Source organism: Alosa sapidissima, chromosome 11 (genome assembly GCF_018492685.1).
Source record: "Alosa sapidissima isolate fAloSap1 chromosome 11, fAloSap1.pri, whole genome shotgun sequence".
NCBI lineage: Eukaryota > Metazoa > Chordata > Actinopteri > Clupeiformes > Clupeidae > Alosa > Alosa sapidissima.
The window spans coordinates 32,775,424-32,792,461 of record NC_055967.1 but is presented as its reverse complement, the minus strand read 5'-3'; the positions used below and the strand labels follow the sequence as shown (position 1 = coordinate 32,792,461).

The following is a 17,038-nucleotide window of genomic DNA, read 5'->3' as shown; positions in this document are numbered from 1 at the left end:
TAAAAACAGTGTGTGTGTGTGTGTGTGTGTGTGTTTACTCTACTCACAGGTTGAAGAGATTGAGGCCAATCCTGTAGAGGCGTTTCCGGGCCGTATCTGTGGAGAGCGTTCCGCAGGTGTTCGTGTCCTGGCAGTGTGGGCGGGGCAGAGAGAGGACCATAGTCTCGCAGGCCGACTGGCCAGACGTGGACGTGCTGCTGCCGCCGCTGACGGCCTCCGCCTCGGGCCGCACCTGACTGGACCTCCTGCTGCCCCTGCCTCCGGGCCTCCCCATCTCGGCCTCCACCCCCGATGGATCCCCGTCCACCCCCTCCTCCTCCATCTCCTCCCGGGATGGCGGGGCGGGAAACTCGGGCTCACCCTCTGATTGGACGCTGACACGGCGGGACTCTGATGGCGCCGGTGGTGGCGGCGGCGGTCCCTGCGGTGGGCCGTCGGGCTTGCTGTTGCCGAGGGCGACGGACTCGAGCACGGCGGAGGAGGACAAGCGGTAGTTGCGGTTGTCAATCTGCACGGTGACGTCGCGGAAGGCCAGCATCAGCTTGCTGGCACTGCGGGGCAGGTTCTCGCCGCACGCCACGCGGATCGTATCGGGGTCCACCAGCAGACCGCCGTCCCCTCTGGAGGGGGGCGCACCTGCGCCAGAGCACCCCTCCTCTCCACCGCCTCCTCCCCCCTCACCTGTCGGCCCCTCCTCAGGTCTGATGGTGGACCAGGTGCTCAGAGCCTCATCTATGGAGCGTGCCAGCGACTGCACCTGCAGGATGTGAAGACACCTTAGTCTTCACCTCACAGCTACATCTTTAATTCGATTAAGTCTATTTTTGTATGACTGTGTATTCACAGGAGTGTGTGTGTTTCCCTTGCCCATCACCTGATGGTTACCCCCAGTAGAGTTGTGTATTGTGTGTGTGCTTTCTACCTATGGTTATCCACAGTGTGTGTGTGTGTGTGTGTGTGTGTGTGTGTGTGTGAGAGAGAGAGAGTTACCTGTTCAGTGAAGGTGGCCTATATGTGCATGTATGTGTGTATGAGTGTGAGTTACCTGTTCAGTGAAGGTGGCCTATAGATGTGCATGTATGTGTGTGTGAGTTACCTGTTCGGTGAAGGTGGCCTCTAGATGTGCATGTATGTGTGTGTGAGTTACCTGTTCGGTGAAGGTGTCCTCCAGGTTGGTGAGTGTTCCGCCGCTACAGGAGGGTGCGGAGGCGGAGTGCGTGAGGGGGATCCCCATCAGCTTGCACCCCTCCACGAGGGCCTGCTCGGCCGAAAAGCCTTCCCGTGGCAGCCGCACGCGCCGCACCGACATGCGCCGCGGCTCACGCCGCTCCGACATCGAGTTGCGGATCTTCTCATAGTTGCGGCTGAGCTGGTACTGGCGGAACGCCGTCTGGATCTTACGGGCCGCGCGCCGCGCAATCAGCGGACCGCCGTACTTACGCTCCAAGTCCTCTATCTATGGCGAGGGGTGGAGGCGGGGACAGAGAGAACGAGTGAAAGTTGGGGAAAGAGGAAGGAAGAATGGGGAAGAGCGAGAAACACAAAAAAAAGGAAGAGATGGAAGAAGAGACAATGAAAAAAAAAAGATTAGAAAGTGGGAGAGACAGGGAGAGAAGAGGAGAGGCAGAGAATGGGGGTAAGAGGAGATTTAGCATCTAATCAAACGTATAATCCTTTTAGAAACAGATTTAGTCGCAGGAAAGTGCAATAAAATCAAATCAAATGGCTCAATTACTGTAAAAGTGAATTATACAAGTTTAAATAACGTGATCCTAGACAGTAACACTCTGGAGTATATTACATATTTACACAAGCTCTCACAGTTCTATAATTGATTTCATCAAAAGAATATTTATAGGTACAAACACTGCAATCAATCCCCGTGAAGATTCAGTCAGATCAAAACACTCCACAATCCCACAGTGCCGTGCTGCACTTCATGCTTTACTCTATGGTACGATATGCTTTACTCTATGGTACGACTGAATAAATCAAAGCAGTTCTCTGTTTGTCCTTTAACTAAGACTCATGACAATATAATTCACAGAAGACTTTCAAAGTCTCTTTTCTAAATTTAAACCATGCCAGCTGTGTTTGTGTTGTTGGACATTACCTATCACACACTGAGCTTGCTTCCTCACCCAGCCCTTAGTGACATCATCAAAGCGCTTTGCTTCTAAATTAGGAACAACGTCTACCCGTGTTAATGATGGAGCCAACACGAGTGCCACTAACAATAGCAGACTTTGTCATCAATCAAAGCCTACAGCGTACGCCGTAGGGTACAAAGAAAAGGAGACAAAAGCCTTATAATCATTGTGTGTGTGTGTGTGTGTGTGTGTACGTGTGTGTGTGCGTGTGTGTGTGTGTGTCTGCCTGTATGTGTATGTGTGTGTGTGTGTGCGTGTGTGTGTGCGCGTGTGTGTGTGTGTGCGTGTGTGTGTGTGTGTGTGTGTGTGTGTGTTTGTGTGTGTGCGTGTGTGTGTCTGCCTGTATGTGTATGTGTGTGTGTGTGTGTGTGTGTGTGTGTGTGTGTGTGTGTGTGTGTGTGTGTTTGTGTGTGGAATGGAGTAACAGAATAGCATTCTCCCTTTCCTACTCATGTCCTTGTGTAAGTCGCCACTCTTCCTCTGCATAAGGTATTTAAGGAACTTATCTCTTTGTCCATTACACAGTATGCTCACTATCTTATCAAATCCTACCATACCTATCCTGTCCCTGTCCTCCTCTACATCGCAGTTCTGTCCTGTTCTGTTCACTTGTTCTAATCTGTCTAATTCTCTCCCATCCTATTCAGTGTTACTCTTCATACTGGGGATAAACTTGGCTATCCGATCCTGATCCAATTCTTTTTATCGTGACCTGTCAAATCCTATACACTCCTACCTTTTTCTATCCTACCCTATTCTATCCTATCCTATCCAATCCAAACCTCAGTTTAACCATATCCTTTCCAATCCTATGGCATCCTATCCGTCCATGCTTACATATTCTATATGTTCTTAATAATGCCCGATGTCTTTGGAATTGCCCTTCGAGAATAGATAACATTTTATTAATTGAATTTAATGTCATTTAATTGTATCTTAGCCCAGAGCCATATATATATATATATATATATATATATATATATATATATATATATATATATATATATATATATATATATATATATATATATATATATATATATATATATATAATCAATTATATAAATACAGCTCTTTCCCATCCAATCCTGTCCTCCCTATTTTCCTCTACTACCCAACCTGATCCTATCCTATCGTATCCTCCTATTCCATCCTATTTTATGCAGCAATTCTATTCTATTTTCCCATCGTAGCTCCCTGTGAGCTTGCTCCCTGTTCTCATCCACTCCTGTCCAATCCAATTACAAATAGACTGGAAATTCATTACTGGCAGGAGTTGATGAAGCAGTGTGCGTGTCGAGGCTGTTATTTTGGAGCGCGGCTCTCCGATGACGGTGGCGTGTTGCAGAGTGTCCTGTTTGAGTGCCCAGTGTGTTGGCCTCCCCCCCCCCAGCCCCGGCCCGGCTGACAACCCCCATAACAGACAGACGTGAGGGGCTGAGTACCATAGACATACCGTATACACACACACACACACACACACACACACACACACACACACACACACATACACATACACAGGGCCTCACACCTGTGTTCAAACACACACACACACACACACACACACACACACACACAACCCATATGTATATGCTCTGACACAGACATGCAGGGACATGCACACAACCACATGAACACAGTTAGTGTGTGTGTGTGTGTGTGTGTGTGTGTGTGTGTGTGTGTGTGTGTGTGTTCATGTGTGTCTGTGTGTGTGTGTGATTCCGTTATTAACCAGCCAACCCATGGGGCACAGCTGTGGTTACCATGACAACCTGTCATCTCGGTGCTAAGATGTCAGTGAGAGGCGCTCTCAAGCACTCTGTGTGTGTGTGTGCATATCACACAGTGCCAAGCCATTAATGGCTGTGTGTTTGTTGTGTTACTTATGTGTGTGTGCATATCACACAGTGCCAAGCCATTAATGGCTGTGTGTTTGTTGTGTTACTTATGTGTGTGAAAGTGGTGTCTTAATAGCAAGAATGTCTGTGTTGCTTCTGTTTCTGTGTGTTTTGTGTGTCTGTGTGTGTTTTGTGTGTCTGTGTGTGTGTGTGTGTGTGTGTTTTTTGTGTGTCTGTGTGTGTGTGTATGTGTGTGTTTTGTGTGTCTGTGTGTGTGTGTGTGTGTGTGTTTTGTGTGTCTGTGTGTGTGTGTGTGTGTGTGTGTGTGTGTGTGTGTGTGTGTGTTTTGTGTGTGTGTGTGTGTGTGTGTGTGTGTGTGTGTGTTTTGTGTGTGTTTACAGTACTAGTGCAGTGCCCGTTCAAACATGCTATTCCTGTAGCTTAATTACATGCCTGCAGGTAGGCCTGCTTTAAAAATAGGATGATAGGGAAAAACATAATTCCAGGTAAGCATTCAATAATGAATAGGCTACAGATAATATAATAATATAATAAATATTGAAAGTGAGCAGAATTTAAGCATGGCTGCATGTGAATTTTTTTACAAATCAAAATGACATAATCCTAACAGCTGTTTTGAGTCAAGGCTATATGCTTAGCCTATTGAATAACTTGATGATAGAGAAAACAAACCATTTTGTGGAATGATGCATTATCTTATGAAATTTGCAATGGTGTGACTCAAAAACAGTCTCAGGTGGCCTATAAGTGACTCTCATCATACTCTGTCTGCCACTGGTTGCTTGTCGATGGTTATGCTTTGCATGTGTGGCATTCTGAGACGTTCTTTAATTCGGGACCATTATCGCTCGTTTCAATTTAGGACCTTGCAGTTGGAATTGTCGTTTGCTTATTCAAAGTCTAAAGACAGTCCAAAGTAGCCTGGGCTATTCAAAGTGTCCGTTTATTGCACATCATTTTTTACGTAATTTTGAAGAGCCACTGCATACCTGTGTGTGTGTTGGCGTGTGGTTGCAAAATCCACGGAGTCATTTTATGCAAGCAAATCGCATACAGGGGGTCTGTAGGCTATTGTTGAGGTCAGACATACACATCTTGCACTCGCTTAAGTTTTTCCCTGTGTAACCTACACTGATCCAGTTCTGCCAAAGCCCTGCTTCTATCCTCACTGGTAGCTTACAGTACAGTGCTGTGTGGGAGGGGGAGTGGCTAGCGGCGAAAGTCAATGTGTGCTTCTTTTACCAATATATTTAACGATATCTTTTGCATTTCTTATTCAAACAACGTCAAATTTGGCACTCCACTTACTCATGCCTGTAGCAAGACACCTGCCACCAGTTTGAAATCAGTCTGACAAACGGTCAGCGAGATATGTGTGCCACAGGCATCCGGACACACAGACACACAGACGCTTCTTGCTTTATAGATACATGTCTGTGTGAGTGTGTGTTTGTGGGCATATGTGTATTTGTGTGTGCCTATGTGTGTGTGTGCCGGCCAGTGTATGAGTGTTTGACCAGACCTGTGTCTCCTCTAGGTCAGTTGTGAGATTGTACTGGGGAGAGTGTGCACAGGTAGAGGCATCTGGTTGGCTGGACTTCCCCTTCTGTCCCGCCTCATCCTCCTTCCCTCCAGAGGGCAGTAATGCAGGGCTGTGGGACCACAGAGTAAACATTGTTAGCATCGCTAGGCCATTAGCATTGCTAATAAGCACTTATTATAATGACTATAACAAGCTTCACTAGAAAATGTAATTTCGAGGAAATTACCAGTGCATGAAAATATAAACATACTGTATATTAACATAAAATGTAAAACAAACTTTTATTTGATAACAGTTGGCAGAAGTCATAGTTGATAACAACTGACAGTTGAAATGGCTGAACAGTTTGAAGGAGAAATTTTGGATTACTAATAATTTTACATGTATTAGAAGTGAATACTAATCTACATTTATTACATAGAAGTGATTAACATTTCATTTACTTATATATATTCTTTGTATGCTTTCTATACATTCAATACTGTGCATCAACTTTGCTTTGTCTGTCATTTGTTCTCTCCATGTCATGATTTTCTAATAAAGGTCATGCGACCCCTTTTGTCACGAGTTAAGGGTATTCTGCCTTAGGCAGTAATATTAGGAATATCCCGACAGGAACTAGACTATGGCAAGAGAATGCTGAAGGATGTATATGTATTGTATGGACCAATTATCTACTTACTTGGAGTAGCCCCATGACTTGTATGGCGCATGGATCACATGCTATGTCCAAGAAGTGTATACAGTATGTATTATTGTATTTCTGTATGTATGAGGATTGTACTCATGTGATTTGTATTACCAATGTAATTAACATGTATAAGATGGGGCTTCGCCCTAGAGAATTTGAGTTGTGTTACTGGAACATGCTGTTGCTAGTGACCTGCTCCCGGTATCGTGAATAAACCTGCAGTGGTTCCTCACACCTGAGTGTTGCCTGGATATTTTTGACCACAAGTTAAATAGTTGAGTAGTTTAAATAGTTAAATTATTTATTAGTGAATTATTGTAGTGAGGACATTTATTTTGAAACAGTTGTGGGCAGAGGAAATAGTTGAACAGGATCTGTAGAGCCAGATTGTATGCTTAAAGCCTGAGACAGAGTATATAGTTTAAAAGTTGAATGTAGATAGTGGACCATAGTGTAATGGATGTTGATAGAAAGAAAGTTGAATGGATGTTGATAGGCAAATTGCTTAATGGATGTTGATGGATAGTTTAATGGGTGGATGAGTGAATGGTTTGAAGAGGATGAATGGATAGAAAGTTGGATGGAATGTCCTTTATATCCTTGTAGAATGGAGATACACAGAGAGAGTTGGCCTAATTGAGCAGAAAGCAGTTGATACAGGTGCAATCAGTTTAACTGGCTTTTTGATGGGACCTAGTTGAGCAGCTGGAAGTTGATACAGGTGCAAATCAAGTTAATTAGCCCATTATGATGTCATAGTCCCCATACAAAGTCTATGGGGAAAAAGTATGAAGTTTACAAAAGTGAAAAATACATTCCTCAAGTGTCCTTTTCAAGACCTACGTTACAAAGTTTGAACGAAGTTTCTACGTTAAACGGTTGAAGCTGAATTAGACGCAGAAATTTGGTGGGAAGAAGAAGAAGAAGAAGAAGAAGAAGAAGAAGAAGAAGAAGAAGAAGAAGAAGACTTCGGATAACAGAACAGGGCATTTTCATGCACTGTAATTACACAGCACTATTAATGACTACCCCTAGTTTGCACTGGTAGATATTAGGGCAGAAGCTTAAATACTGAACACAAGAACAGCATCAAAGGGTTACAGCACCAATGTACAGTCTCACCCCTATACACATAGGCTACTTCATATGAGGGGTATCCCTCTTTCATGGCTGTTCATCAACATCATCAGTACATAAAACCCGCATGCTCGACTGTCACGCCTCATCGACAGAGGACAGCTGTCCATCTGCTTTAGACTGGACACACATTTATTTATTGTTATGATGCATGGCAGGCCTACATGATCCGGTGGCTGAACAGCCAATGACCAGAGGAGGTGTGGAGAATCAATAGCTGGTGGTTCCCCATGAAATTATCAGCATCATTAGCTGTCCACAAGCAGGAGGAGCATCGGTGCTGGCCGGCCCTAATGAGCCTGATTGGAAATGCTCATTACTCTAACAGGCCTCACGACTCCACTAATAAAGGTGGCAGAGACACTACTGAGGGGAGACAGTGAGAAAGAGAAAGAGAGAAAGAGAGAGAGAGAGAGAGAGAGAGAGAGAGAGTCTTGTCAGAGCTGTGCTATGGGAGACACTCTGTTCTCCTGCTGAGGGGAAACGGACAGAGGAGTCTCAGAGATGTGTTATGGGAGAGGCTCTGTTCTCAGGGTGAGGGAAGACAGAGTGAGAGAGAGAGAGAGAGAGAGAGAGAGAGAGAGAGAGAGACATTTCAGAGCTGTGTGTGATGGGAGACACTCTGTTCTCAGGTTGAGGGGAGAAAGAGAGAGAGAGAGAGAGAGAGAGAGAGATAGATGTTTCAGAGCTGTGTGTGATGGGAGACACTCTGTTCTCAGGTTGAGGGGAGAAAGAGAGAGAGAGAGAGAGAGAGAGAGAGAGAGAGAGAGAGAGAGAGAGACGTTCCAGAGCTCTTGTGTTCTCGTGCTGTAAGAGTTGGCTTTCTGGGTGCAGTACAGCAGCACTGCTGTCGCCTTCGAAACAGAAATAAATGAGAGTGCTGATTAAATTGCTGTATCAACTACACTGAGAGGGCATTACTGATGAAGGGAAAACAGTGCCTAGCCTACTGTATGCACCTCTCACTGGTGGAGAGAAAGAAAGAGGGTATGCATGAACGAGTGAAGGAAAGAGAGAACAAGAGAGGAGGGGAGAAGGTAGAGAAGGGCAGAAAGACTGGGAAAGAGAAGAAGGGAAAGAGAGAAAGTGGAAGAGAAAGACAGAGAGGGAGGGAGAAAAAGGGATATAAATAGAGAGAAAGGAGGAATAGAGAGGGGGAGGCAGAGATGGATAAATAGAAAAAGGGAGCAGGGGGTGAGAGAGAGGGTGGGGGGGCAGAGAGACGGGGGTTAAAGGGGGATGGGAGCAGACAGAGAGAGGGAGATAGAAAGGGAGAAAGCGCGAGTTATAAATAGAGAGGAAGGGAGGTAGAGACAGAGACAGAAAGGGGGACATGGGGGGGGCAGGTGCACAGAAAGGGGAAGACAGGGACACTGGGAGAGAAACAGACAGTGATGGAGAGAAAAGAAGACCGAGAGAGGAGGGAAGGAGAGAGAGATAGAGAGGTAGAGAGAGAATGACAGAAGGGTGCCAGGAGAGAGAGAGAGATAAATAGAAAGTCAGGGAGACAACAGAGGAGGAAGAGGAGGAGGGGGAGGAAGAGTGCGAGCGATGAAGAAGCATCAGCAGAGGGACAGAGAGCGAGCAATTCTGTTGTCTCAAGAAAACATTTTCAGTCTCTGAAAAAAGAGGGAGTGGGTGTATGTCTGTGTGTGTGTGTGAGAAAGAGAGAGAGAGAGAGAAAGAGAGAGACAGATGGAAATATAGCGTGAGGAAGATAGGGAGCAGGAGAGAGAGGGCGAGGAATAAAGGGAAAGAGAAGAGAAAGAGAGAGTGAAGGAGTGAGAGAGAGTGGGAGAAAGAATGAGTGAGAGAGTGAGAAGAGTGTGTGTGTGTGTGTGTGTGTTAGAGAGAGGGAGAGAGTGAGAAAGGAAGATAGAGAGAAAGAGTGATATAGAGAGGTAAAGGGAGAGTTGAGGTAAACACTGTGCCATGATTAAATGATGAGACAGATGCCAGCACACAACCTCTCTTTCCCCACACTCTCTTTTCAAGCCTCTGGCTTACAACACACCACCTTGCTACCCTGCCATACACACCCTATAGCAAACACACACACACACACACACACACACACACGGACATGCAGACGCACACACACACACACACACACACACACACACACAGAGACACACAAGCTCATAGACATACATGCCTTCACAAATACACGCACACACACACACACGCACACACATATACATGCATACACAGATGGTACACACACAAACACGCACGCAAATATACTCATATACACACACACACACACTGAACTCCCAACAACCTGAGGAGAAGGGAGGATATATTTAGCCAGATCAGTGACTAGAGAGGCAACAGCAAATAATAGTACACATACACACACACACACACACACACACACACACACACACACACACACACACACACACACACACACACCGATACTAGAAAGGTATCACGATGCCCTGACGCAAAAAACGATACGATTTCCGTCGTTTTTGGAATAGCGTTCTGTGTCTGTGTGTACTGCTCCCACTCTTCATGCTCCTTGCACGCATCTAGGCAAGTGGGTGTGTCAAGCAGGCAGCTCTGAGTGAGTGAGTGCGCAGCAAACAAAAGTTTTTTGCCGACAGTCCTCGACTTGTGGATAAAACAAAAGGTCGAAGTGAAATTTGAAACTATTTCGGATACATCGCGGATAGTGAAGGCAAGCCAACAGGTACATTGAGGCGCGTCTCTAAAATATGTTTCAAAGCCATTCAAAGGGAAGTAGGCTACACATAGAACTTGGCTAAGCACCTCGCAGACATAGGCTATGGCAACATTTTTAAAGAGTTCAAAGAATGACAGGTTAACAAATAGTCTATTAGGGGTTTGCACGGACGTCACATTCTGGGCGGTAACCCAGCTGCATGGCCATGTTGGAGGCGCGATATTTCGAGAAATTGCGGTTTATTGGCAGTGCAGATCCATATGAGTTGGGTAAGTGAGACGCAGTACCAAGTCCAACCACAAGCGCCCCCCTTCCTCTGATCATTTCTGGCATTATTCTTCTTTCTCCCTGGTTTTTTAATAACTTTTGAAAGTCGTTACCTACTCCAGATGTTTTTCTCGGTCTGACCTATTGGTACAACCTAAAACACGGCAATAGTTAACCATTTTCCTTGACGATGTTAGGGATATACTTCAGTGCCTAATGCTTTCTAATGAGGCGATTATCTCCAATATGGCGACGTCCTGATCTGATGACACGCCGTGCAAACCCCTGTGTGATCAGTGCCAAGTTTATATCCTCAGTTAAGCTATAGGCTAGGCCTAAGTAAAACAAGTGTGGTTTATTCTGGGATAAAGCGAGCCTTCCTTCATCAGTGAATTTTGACATAACAAGACATAACGACTGTGATCATAGTGTGGTGAAAGCGCAATGTTCACGCTATGTCACTTGCAAATTATCTATTTAATATTCGGTCATACTGGCAATGTTTGTCATGGCATGTAGACTGCAATTTGTTTAATAATTATTTCCTAGATGTAGAATAGGCTACCCAAAATGTGCCCATTAAAGCCTGCAGCAGGCCTACCACCGAAGTGTGTTGAGTCCTAATAATAATAGCGACTTAGGCTATATATGTGGTAGCAAATAATGTAAACTATGAAAGAAATAGACTTAATGTATGAATGTACGCACAGATATTTTGCAACAGGTAATGGTGTATCTGACAAAGACCTGAGTGGTTGAAACGTATTTATTAAATAACAATGGGAGCAAAGAAGACAGTGTGCGGATATCTTCCCTTTGCAACTATCAAAGAAATCCCATTTACCACAGGAAGGCCTAGGGTAGCCTACATCAGGTGACCTAAAGTTTAGGCCCTTCTGCATAGCATTCAGTGATTTGCATGCAGTTATTTGAACACTGACCTTGATCTAGCCTAATTTGGCTATTTAAAGGTAATTTATTGTCAAAACACAACACACAATGTAAATGAACTATTAAGCAAAAAAAAATTAACAAACAATAAAGGTCTTAATCACACACAAACTACTATTTTACTGAGCAAAAATAATACACATGTAAGAAGTTTAAAAGTTAACTCATTGAATGCCGCGCTGTTTTCGGAAGCTTTGGCCCAGAGTGCCAGCAATCTTGATCATTGTTAACGATTTTTGTAGAGCCACAGCGTGTTCTATGTTATAGATATGGACACATACTATGGCTTGTTTGAAAGGTGAGACTTTAAGCTCTCAGTGGGTACAAACCGTTTATTTCTACATGCCTCTGTTCCTAAGAAATCCCAAGCTAAACAGTGGCTAGTTTTCATCATAATCCCTGTTTTATTTCTAGAAATGGAGATGTAGCGTCTTTGATGAAATATGAAGTGTTGCCTGTAAAGTTTCCGGGAAGTGACCTAGCGAGATCTGGCGAGACTGCCAACTAGTGATAAACCCACGAAAATTTGTTTTAAGATTAAATGTCCAGATAAAATGTCCAGATAAAATGTCCAGATTGTGCGTTTTCATGAGTTTTAGATCGTCATATATTTCATTTCCATTCATCACAGAGTTCCCAAAATCACATATAAGGTGTCTAGTTTCGTAATTAAAAAAAAAGCTAAAAACTTTTTGGCACTCAACGCATGGGAAGGAAAGGCACTCAATGAGTTAAGAACCCAGAATTGACAGGCACACTACAAAAGTGCACCAAATTCAACACAAATGATTCAATACACTTGGAGGAGGTCTGCGCCCTTTTTTTCCCAGATATTTTACGATTTTGCCATGGTATCATTTCAGTATCGTCAGTAATAATTGTCAGCATCAACTCTAGGAAAGTGCAGGCTAATCTACGGAACCCTTGAGGGGTCAATGCAAGATATTTTTTGGTGTATATCCAGAAAACGTGCGCTCATTTTACTAAATCGTGCTCACGTTTTACTAAATAGTGTGCTCATTTTAGTAAATTGTGCTCTCATATTAATATGTGTAAAATGAGTGCACAATTTAGTAAAATGAGCACACAATCTAGTAAAACGAGACCACAATTTAGTAAAACGTGTGCACGATTTAGTCAAACGTTTTCACATGCTCTTGATATACAAACATATCTTACAATGACGCCTCCTGGGCTCCGTAAATCATGCTTTTGAACACAGAGTTTTTTTCCGCCATGATTAGCTCCGTGTCTGAAGCTGTAGGTGTGTGTGTGTGTGTGTGTGTGTGTGTGTGTGTGTGTGTGTGTGTGTGTGCGTGTGCGCCCAACAACTGCTCCGCCCCGCACACAGAGAGAGAAATTCACCAAAAACCAAAAATAGAATTGATAATGTCGGATCTTATCAATTTGGCCTGTAATAATTTAACCCTCTGGGTGATGGTATTGGTAGGCTACCCATCCCTACCTCTAAGCTACAGCTGGTGGAAGGCTCACTATCAATCGCCTATCCAAAGTAGCGACGGTTGTATTTGCACTTTCTTTCTCTATAAACAGAAACATTGCATTGCTAACCAATCAAACATTTAGAGCTTTGAAAGATACGAATTTAAGCCATTTTCTCCCAGGAACAGTGTTGTTGTACTCTTCCAAAAGGTCTGGCTGATAATCTAATTGACACAGGGGGCAGCATACGTCTCACGTGTTCTACAGCAGCAACAACACTGGGCTGTCCGTGGATGTGCCTGACTGTTAATCGACCTAATGTACTCAGACATCAGCCAATGCCGATTATTTAAAAAACGGCAAATATCGGCCGATTAATCGGGCAGCCGATCAATCAGTTGAGCTCTAACACACAAACATGCACGCACATACATACTCTTCTAGAGAGTTCAGTCCTCATCCCCGTACCTTTCGGAGCAGCAGATGGCCTCTCTCTCTGGGGCCTCCGGAGCTGGGCAGCAGAACTGGTGCAGCACTGTCTGACTCCTGCAAGTTAACGGACACTCATCAGTACCACATCGTCATCACCATCACCATCATCACCATCATCTGAATCATCAGAATCACAGTATCAGAATCATTATTATCATTAATCAATAATTAGTATTATCATCATCATCATCATCATCATCATCAAAGTCATCAGATGTCATCGCATCATTTTCATTTTCACTGTCATCTTATGAAGGAGAGGAGTTTTTCAGCAGCCATGTCAAAGTGTCCTTGAGCAAAACATTGACGCCCACACTACTCCTGATGTGCTGAATGCCACTTTTAGTACTTTCATTGCGATATCATCATCATAATCATCATCATTATCATCATCATCATGAGTATAACCTCCATCAGTATAATCTCTATGATGTTCTTTATCATTAGTTGTTTGTGCTAGGAGACTCAGAGAGTGCAGACTTCTGCCCAGGCTAAATGCCTTAGCAAGGGGCATTGTGGGTGGTGGCAGCAGTGACAGCGTAGTGGCTAAGGAGCTGGGCTAACCTGAAAAGTTGTGGGTTGAATTCCTGGCTTCCACCGTTGTGCCCTTGAGTAAGGCACTTAACCCTGAGTTGCTCTGGGTACAATGGCCCTTGTAATATGTAAATCACTTTGGAAAAAAGTGTCTGCTAAATTCATTAATGTAAATGGCAAGGCCAAAATGCTGAAAAGTTAAACAAAGTTCATGGATCTGCTCTGTGATTAGATACCACTCCAGATTTCACATGTAATGGCTGGCCCATAACTCATGCTAGCCCTTCTACCTAGTGTCATGAAAATCCTGCTGGTAATTTTGATTTTGTAATCCTGCATACAGACAGACAAACAAACAACACCGAGCTGAGGTAAAAATATAGCTTTGCCTGGACTGTTAGCAGTCCCAATGCCACTTTTCTGATTAGTTGTCTGTGTAATACTCGTGTAACACTCTAAAGCTTATGAGCTCTGTGTCAGTCACGATGCTGTTATGGGGTCATTGAGAAGAATGTTAGAGTCTCTCCACTAGAAGGTATAACCCTTTAAAGAACCCTCTTCAGGTTTAACCTCAAAGGACAAGCAAAAGTCCTGTAAGGTTTCTTTTTTATGCAAGAATTAAAGATGGCTATACAACACACTGTGCAGCAAACAAACTGATATTAGAGAGTCATCAAACCTCAGGGACACATGACCACATCCATGCGCAAACGCAGAGACAGAGCACAGATGTGTATGTTCTTGCACGCTTGCGTGCACACACACACACACACACACACACACACACACACACACACACACACACACACTTATAAAAGTAAATCCTGCATGGAAGCTTTTATGGCGTTGTTTTGGATTAAGCGATATAACATCGATATAGACTTTGTATGAGAGAGAGAGAGAGAGAGAGAGAGAGAGAGAGAGAGAGAGAAAGAGCTCTCTTCTCATGTTCCCATGTGCCACCTTCCCCCTGTCCTCCTCCTCCTCCTCTCTACTCCTATTCCTCTTACTCTGTGACCTCCCCTCACTACCGTCATATCATTTGTTTCTCTCTCACCCTGTCTCTGCCATCCTGCTCCCCCTTCACCCTTCTCTCTCTCTCTCTCTCTCTCTCTCTCTCTCTCTCTGCCCCCTCTCTTTCTCTCTTATTAGTTGTTGGTTCAAAGAACAAGTGGGGCAGGGAAGCCACGTGCAGAAAGAACTGCTGGGATAGAAGCACCTTACACACACACACACACACACACACACACACACACACACACACACACACACACACACACACACACACACACACACACACAGCTCACACACAGCACACACACACACACACACACACACACACACACACAGCTCACACACAGCACACACACACACACACACAGCTCACACACAGCACACACACACACACACACACACACACACACACACAGCTCACACACACACACACACACACACACACACACACACAGCTCACACACACACACACACACACATACATACAGCAAAGAGAGAGAAGGGGGAGAGAGAGAGAGAGAGACGAGAGACCACAATAGCAGAGGCACACAGAGAAAAAGCACATGCAGACACAGCTACACACACACACACACACACACAGCTCACACACACACACACACACACACAGCTCACACACACACACACACACACACAGCTCACACACACACACACACACACACAGCTCACACACACACACACACACACACAGCTCACACACACACACACACACACACACACAGCTCACACACACACACATACATACAGCAAAGAGAGAGAAGGGGGAGAGAGAGAGAGAGAGAGACGAGAGACCACAATAGCAGAGGCACACAGAGAAAAAGCACATGCAGACACAGCTACACACACACACACACACACACAGCTACACACACAAACATAGACACACACACCACACTACATACAAATTAAAGGGGGGGGGGGGGGGCGGGCGCACCAGACAGTAAGAAACAGCAAAGGCACAAAATACACAAAAAAGGAATAGCCTAAAAGACACATAAATCTAGTTGAAAGCAACTTCATCAATAAGGATTGTCTTTTTGTATTTGCAATACAGAAACAAATTGCACAGATCAGGCCAGGGCTATTGGTTTCCACAACACCCAGATAGAACTGGACTAAATGAATTCTTTGCGGCTGGATTAGGAAGCAAATCAACTGAATAATTTAAGCGAGCGAGCGCACTGTGTATTTACAGTAGCGCGCCACCACACGCATTCCGTGTGCTGTTACGTAATAGCCATGTTTTGGTGTTGTCTTCATCCGTTATCCGCAGGAGGAGACCTGAGATGTGACAACCTATTTCTATGACTCTGTTTAAAACACTAAGAAAATAAAAAATTGCATATAATCTATTATTTTACAGTTTGTGTGTGTGTGTGTGTGGTGTGACAGACAGGGTGAGAGACAGACAGAGAGAGAGAGAGAGAGAATCTGATTGATAAGAGAAGGATCTCCCTTACTCTGATTTGTGCGCCCGTGCCCCTGCCCGGGTGAGGGTCGAGGGAGTCTGCGGGACCAGCGCCTTGCAGCCCTGCCGGCGTTCCGAGTCCTCAGGAGAATCTTCCGGGCTTGGGGAAAGAGTCGAAGCCGGCACAAGCTGCATCTCCTGCTGGGGAATGGAGGGCGACTGCTCGGCCTGGGGCAGCTGCCCCGGCTGTGCTTGGTGGTGGTGTGGAGGATGATGCTGGAGCTCATTTGTCTCTCGCAGCTGCTTATTCTCCACCACCAGGTCGTCCAGCTTGCGTTCGAGGATGTCGATGCGATGCCGCTGGGTCTGGATCAGACTCTGCTGGTTTTGAACGATAGCTGTCAGCTCCTTCAGATACAGCACCGCCTGGACGGGGTTCTCCAGCAAACTCGCCATGATTTCGAACACCTCGGCCTTTGGCTCCGGTCAGCAGGACAGCCTGGCGAATTGTACACAGCAAGACGTTATCCAGTGACAACGCTCTCTGTTTTTACCTCCCTCTCTCTTTAATTCTCGCGCTTTCTCCCTCCTCCTCGCCCTCTTTCTTTCTTTCCCCTTAGGTGTGCAGAGGTTTTTTTTTTTTTAAAGCGGAGATGCTACGCGCAATTAGGGACTCTCCTCTCCTCCTACTGCCCCGCGCGCGCACTCGGGAGAGCTGGTGCTGATGCGAGAGAAAGCATCCAACCCAACACGGAGAGGATGTCGCGTCGGTGGGCTTAGCACAGGGGTGGACTGACGTAATCACGCATCAAAGCAAGCACTGAGCTATTCACTTTGATGCA

At 45.0% G+C, this 17,038-nt stretch overlaps 1 protein-coding gene across 1 annotated transcript in view; it reads right to left on the bottom strand.

Moving 5' to 3' along the window:
* Positions 1-16,916, bottom strand: part of iqsec3b (IQ motif and Sec7 domain ArfGEF 3b) — a 48,947-nt gene extending 32,031 nt beyond the window's left edge. The window contains 5 exon segments of the mRNA XM_042110555.1: positions 48-757; positions 1,148-1,456; positions 5,532-5,661; positions 13,199-13,276; positions 16,249-16,916. Coding sequence (XP_041966489.1) covers positions 48-757; positions 1,148-1,456; positions 5,532-5,661; positions 13,199-13,276; positions 16,249-16,652 — 1,631 coding nt within the window. The 5' untranslated portion in view covers positions 16,653-16,916.
* Positions 16,917-17,038: the final 122 nt, after the last annotated feature.